Source organism: Condylura cristata, unplaced genomic scaffold (genome assembly GCF_000260355.1).
Source record: "Condylura cristata isolate star-nosed mole 26May11 unplaced genomic scaffold, ConCri1.0 scaffold00008, whole genome shotgun sequence".
NCBI lineage: Eukaryota > Metazoa > Chordata > Mammalia > Eulipotyphla > Talpidae > Condylura > Condylura cristata.
The window spans coordinates 3,746,816-3,753,160 of NW_004567109.1; the positions used below are offsets into that span (position 1 = coordinate 3,746,816).

Below are 6,345 nucleotides of genomic sequence, written 5' to 3' on the forward strand. Positions count from 1 at the left end.
TGGAAAGCGCAAGCTGGCCAGTATGGCGAGAACGTTGGCCGCCTGGAGAGTCCAGACCAGGGCCTTCGGTGTTCATCACATTATTCTTGCAAGGAACAAGATTATTTTATTCTTGCACCTTTTGGTGGCTTTGAGATTTTTCAATAACAAATCATTTAAAAATCATAAAATATTTAGAAGAAATACAACTTTTTAATTTTTTAAACATTTTTTTTAAAGATTTTATTTTTGCATAGAAGAACTGGGGTGTAGGCCAGAGGCACCTACCTCTGGGTGGGGTGTGTGTGGAAGGACTCCCCAGAGACAGAGAGGGGAGCAGAGCAGGCGGGTTGACTGAAATTCACTGCTGAGGGGAGCAGCGAGGAGACAGGAGGGGTCTGCTGCGCCCTAGGGCTCACTCCCTGGCTGGGGGTAACTCTCAGGCTGTAGCAGCAGCAGCACGATAGTGCTGAGACTTAACCCCTAGGCATCGGGGAGGCTGTAATAAACCTTTTCAAGTAGTAGATAGTTTTGCTTTCTTTTGGATGCTGCATCCTCTTGAGGGTCTGCTACAGACCACCTAGGAATACAAGGTTACCTGCGCTTGCACCCCGACGCGGTCTGCAGAGAACCCAGCCCTGCCAGAATCCCCCATGTCCTGCAGACCCAGCCCGAGGCCACTGACGGGGCTGTGAGTAGAACTGAGCTGTGACTTCGGAGGTCACACAACGCCGCAGGGACGAGAGGGCTGGGGCAGCCCGAGGGATGCATTTGGCTCCTGGTGGTGCAGATACCCTGGGCACACAGGCCGCTGGCTTTCCCCAGCCCTCGCTCAGAGACCCAATGGGCCAATTGTCTGTCTGCATGAGCTGTATCCAGACCCCGGGACGTGGCGTGAGAGCTTGGAAGCACAGGGCCCAGCAGCCGCCCCGTGTCCCCAGGCTGGGATTCCAGGCCGCCCTGAGGATGCTCTGGCCCCAAGGACCCCCCTGTGCCCTCTGGTTGCAGGCCACGTCCTTCCACCTGCCCGGGCTCCAGATTCCCCTCTCTCTTCACCTCTGCAGGCGCAGCCCAGGCCTGACGGGGAGGTGATGCCCACACTGGACATGTCCTTGTTCGACTGGACGGATTACGAAGACTTAAAGCCTCATGTCTGGCCCTCCGCCAAGAAGAAAGGTGAGGCCCCTGCCCGCTCCCCTGTGCCTGGCCCCCTGCCTCCCAACTCTCTGTGTACTGGGGGCCCGGTGAGGCCAGGCTCACCTACAGAGGCCCAAAGTTGGGGCGTGGAGGCGTGGGGTCTGGGCAGAAGCCGCCACCAGAATGGGGGGTGCCACCTCGGAGGGCTTCGTGGCCGCGCGCTTCTGTGTCCGTGCATTTATTTTGACCCAAGAAAAAGAAAACTGTTAGTCTGCAGTGCAGCTGCTCAGTCTGGAGAAGACTGAGGCAGAGAGGGGGTTGCGCCTTGCCAGGCCACCCCTGGAGGAAGTGGCGGTTCCAGGCTTTTGAGGCCTCGGTCTCTAATGACAGCTCTTCTTGTGCCCAGAGAAACATCGGGGGAAACTCTCCAGCGATGGTAACGAAACATCGCCCGCAGAAGGGGGGCCATGCGCCCATCACCCAGACTGCGCGCCAGGTACCCAGCACATCCCCGCTCCAGGCCCTAGGCTGGGGGTGGGGGAGCCCGGGGTGGAGGGCAGAGGCCGTGAGCCGGGCCCCTTGGGGACAGCTGTCAAGCCAACCCCCGCCCCCCAAGCATCACTTCGTCTTCAAGGCCACCCAGAGCGAGAGGACTGACAGCCCTGATTTCTGGACAAGGAAATGCAGCCTCAGAGAGGTTGAGTGCCTTGGCTGAAGCCACACAGCAAGGAAGAGGCCGGGGGCCGGGTCACCTGGCTCTCACCCACTGTCCCCAGCTGCCTAAGTCAGGGCGACCCTGCTGTCCTGACTTCTGGCACCTGGCAGAGCTAAAGTCCATCCTCACCCCCTCACGACACTGGCAGGCTTTCAGGGTGCTTCCGACGACATCCTGGCCCGCTCAGCAGCTCAGCCCGTCGAGGCAGCTGTAAAGCGAGGCCTGATGTTTCCCCTGATGCGGATGCTGGGGTGGAGTTAGGAGCTTTGAGAGGGCTGGCAGCAACGCTGTTAGCGATTAAAGGGGGGAAGCAGGACTGGATGGGAGGACAACCCAGGTCTGGGGACCCCAGAGCAAAGAGAGCCCGCGAGGAGGCCCCGGGAGGTAGAGATGCCAAGTCCGGTCAGTGGTCATCTGGGCTGCATGACATGGGACCGGGTGTCCCCCAAAAGCTGGAGGCCATCAGCTAACTGGCTCTTCCTGGGGCGGAGGGGAGCAGCCCCCCTCCATGGTGCCTTGGCTGTTAATTCAGCGGCCCGAATGTTGTGGAAAAAGAGCAGCGGAATCCGCAGTCCAGCGCTGCGCGAGCCGAGCCACCAGCTCCACGGCAGACCGTCCTTTCCAAGCCACGTTCGCGCCCTGCGCAGGAAAATAAGGCTGGACGCTGGGCCACTGGAGGGTGGCTGGGGCGCGGCCGGCCGCTGGAGGAGGCGCCTCGGGGCCTGCTGCCCGCAGAGGCCGGTCACCCATCTGTCCAAGGGGACGGTGTCAGGGATCGAGGCCCTCCCGGTCAGGAGCCGCCTCCACCTCCGGCGGTCCCCAGCTGCTCGCCGACTGCTCCTTCTTGGGGGGATCATGCCCTGTCTTTGCTCCGCCCAAGATCAATCAGTTGCTCATCGGGGGCAGCTGGGTCCATGCCGCTCACTCGGGGCCTCGGCCATGACGTCCAGCGGCACCGCTGGCCAGGAGTCTGGTGCGCCAGATGGCCCACCCCGCCGGGGCGTGGCCCTGCCACCAAATGATGGATCTCCTGCCCCGGGGAGGGAGCAGCGCGGCGGGAGGGTCCGCTCAGCTTGGCTGACCACGTGTGCTTGCCGGTGGCCAGGGACCTGCTGTGACCTTCGGGAGCATCTCTGCACGCCCCACAACCGAGGCCTCAACAACAAATGCTTTGATGACTGCATGTGTGTGGAAGGTGGGTCTGGAGCCCCTGGGGGGAGGAAGAGCGCGTGGGGGGGCTCATTCGAGCTCCGAGAACCCCAACAGCTCCCCTTCTCCTGGAAGCTGGTTCTGCACTGAGTGGGGGATGCGGCTTCCTGGCAGAAGGCGGACGCTGGGCCGGGCCGCAGGGAAGGAGGGGCGAGAGAATCCCCTGGGAGCTGAAGAGGAGCCAGGACAGCTTTGCTCGATGCCTCCCCAATCTGTGAGCTCATTTAGTCTGCTGTCCTGGCATCGCTTCTCAGATCTGCGCTTATCGCCTCTTGAATGCAAGCTGGCACCATCTCCCCAGCCGGGAGGAGGGACGAGGCAGGGGAGGGGAGCATCTCTCTTTCAGTGAGATCAGACCTGAGGAGGGTGGGTGCTCTCCCCAGGCTTCTCTCCCAGGCCAGGACTCCCGGTGGGTAGCCGGATGGGGAGTGTCTTTCCCACAGGGAGGGATGCCCTTGGCCTGGTACCTCTCTAACTTCCCTGAGCCCCCACCTGCAGCAGGAGGAATTCTCCTGCCAGTGTGCCAAGCTCTGGCATCCGAGGGAAGGGCAGGTTTGATCCCTGTTTTGTTTTATTATTTTTTAAAGACTGATTTATTTATGTACACAAGAACTGGGGTACAGACCAGAGGTGCAGGGGTGAGAGGGTTCACCAGAGACAGTGGGGAGCAGAACAGGCGGATTGACTGAAATCCACTGCTCAGAGGATCAGCAGGCAGGTCAGAGAGGTCTGCTGCGCCCTGTGGGTCCCTCCCCAGGTGGGTGGGAATCGACCTCACGCTGCAGTGACTGCTGAGAGCTTCCTAGCGCTCCGCTTTAACCCCTTGCTCACCGGGCAGGGCCCACGGTCCCTGCTTTGCACACGAGCAGATGGAAGCCCAGAGAGGTTAAGCGACTTGCCCAAATTCGCACAGCTAGAGAGATGGGAACATTTGGCAACCTGAAGCATCGCAAGTACATTCTGAAGTAGTCAGGATAATGCAACAACCTCCTCGCTCTCCCCTCACCCAGTTTTACTAATTACCAACTCACAACCAATCTGTGCCGTCTCTCCCACCCACACCTCCATGCCAGCATGCCAGTGTGCTTTTGAAGCAACGCCAGTGAGTTTACAGAGACTTCATCTGTGAAGATTTCAGTAAATATCTCTCAAAGATAAATACTCCTCAAAAAAAAAAAAAAAACCCAAAAGTGAACAAAACTTACTCAGCATGAACAGTGTCCCACTTTCCTGAGTGGGTGAATTGGGGCTTGTTCCGCTACGAACCACCCAGGTCCAGGGCCCGTTTTCACTCGCGCTGTCCTCAAGGAAATGTCTGCTGTGACCGCAACAAGGGTGTGGTGACGCCAGGTAGCCACAAATAGTTACCGGCTGCCCACAGTCAGGCGCTGCTCGGGACGCTGGGGGTCCCAGGCGTGAGAAGGACAGAAGGTTCCGGAGTCGTGGACTGTTGTAGCAAGATAAATGGACAAGCACAAATACACAGACAAGATGTCTCTAGAAAGCAGTAGGTGCAGTAAAGAAGTGACTCCGGGTGGCCTGATGGGAGTCGGGCATTGTTTCAGGAAGGGGGGGCAGGGCCAGCCCCAGATACCTGAGGGTGGGTAGGACACGCCCCAGACGAGTGGCAGTTTGAGTGGCCAGTGGGCAGCGGCTCAGAGTGGCCATTGGGCAGTGCACAGAGGAGGGGAGAGGCCAGCAGAGACGATCAGCAGGACCTGGACGGTCTGTTTGACTGTGATTAGAAGTCATCGCTGGTGGCTTTTAGGCAGGAGAGCGACATGGTTGATTTACAAGTGGGAGGCAGGTGTGGAGCCAGGGAGAGCCCACAGGGACAGGGGGCTGGGAAGCCACCTGCTGTCCCTGTGTGCAGGTGGGGCCCCATTTCCCAGAGGAGGAGTCTGGGTTACAGAGCAGACTGGGGACACTGGGGGTCAAGGAGCCCCAGCTCCAGCACTGGGGCTGAGTCCAGGCCCAGGCCTGCTCCCTGCCCCCTGCTTGGTGAGGCCAGTGGCTCTCCCGACTGCACGTGTTCGCCCCCCACACGCCCCCAACCCCATGCCCAGCTGGATGCCCACCAAGTAGTGCCTCTGCCCAGGAGTCCCCCTCCTTCCTCCCCGGCCTCTGAGGGGAGGTGTCCGAAAGCCTGAATGCTCGCTCCCTCGGGTCCCTGTCCCCATGGCCAGTCCCACCAACACACTGGCTTCTTCCCGGAGACTTGGGCTCCAGAAAAGAGTGAAAAACGCCAGTGACAGCTTGGTCCACACCAAATGTTATGCCACAGGGGTGTGGGGATACCCTCAGGAGGATGGGGAGACACCCTGGAATGTCACACACAGGGCCTGATGTCCAGCGATCAAGCCAGCCTGGTTCCTGCAGGGCTCAGAAGGGTCCTGCAGCTCTCTGCCACTCCTGGGGTGAAGTCCCCACCCCTCAAGTACCACTTGTGTGGTCACAGCTCCCCTCAGCACAGACCCCAGCACCCCCTATTCTGTGAGCGACGTCTGTGGGCCTTGGGGTGGAGATGTGCTCTCTCCCTGTTCTAACCTGCAAGTTAGGGCTTGCTCAAGTCAGCCTGTTCTCTCCCCCACTCCCAGGAGGATGTGGCCTTTTGTGGCCTGAGTGAAAAATAAGTCTGTGGCGATGAGAGACCCTGAGCCAGGATACTGCCCGCAGACCAACACACACACTGGCAGGCAGGAGAGTCTCACCTACCTTAGCTAGGTGAGCTAGGAGACCTAAGGACCATGGAGGAGCCAGTATGCAGTGGGCTGGGGGAAGGAAAAATTCTGGCTGAGAAAACAGCAGGTGCCAGGGGCCTGAGGCAGGAAGTGGCTGGTATGTGAGGAGAAACAGCAAGCCTGAGAGGTAAGGGGAGGGAGGTGAGGAGAGAATGGGGTCTCCCAGCCTCTTGTCAGTAGAGGCAGGAAGATTAGATTGGTTCTGTGGGGTGGAGAGGGGTGCGGGCAGAATCTGTGTCCTTCCTAAAAAATTTGTAGCAGACTAAAATTAGTTTCACAAGAAATGGAGTTCTCCTGTACCTCAGAGTTCCCTGTTATTTACATCTTGCAGAAGTGCGATCCACGCACAGAGCATGAGCCACTCTTGGCGCTTCATTATTCTTAACTAAGACCCAGGGTTTACACTGGGGTTTGCTGCGGTATATTGTGGGGTTTGACAGATGCATCGTGGCACGCAGCGCCATTACCAGGTCACAAAGAATGGTTTCCTGGCCCTAAATATCCCCTGAGCTCCATCTGTTCGTACTTTCCTCTCTCTGCTGAGTGGTTTTAATCTCCTTCAGC

General features: G+C 58.9%; 1 protein-coding gene across 1 annotated transcript in view; it reads left to right on the forward strand.

Annotated features, from left to right (window-relative positions):
• Nucleotides 1-6,345, forward strand: part of DRAXIN (dorsal inhibitory axon guidance protein) — a 9,842-nt gene that overhangs the window by 3,268 nt on the left and 229 nt on the right. The window contains exons 3-5 of the mRNA XM_004678516.1: nucleotides 1,044-1,155; nucleotides 1,523-1,612; nucleotides 2,937-3,026. Coding sequence (XP_004678573.1) covers nucleotides 1,044-1,155; nucleotides 1,523-1,612; nucleotides 2,937-3,026 — 292 coding nt within the window. The remainder of the gene's footprint in view (nucleotides 1-1,043; nucleotides 1,156-1,522; nucleotides 1,613-2,936; nucleotides 3,027-6,345) is intronic.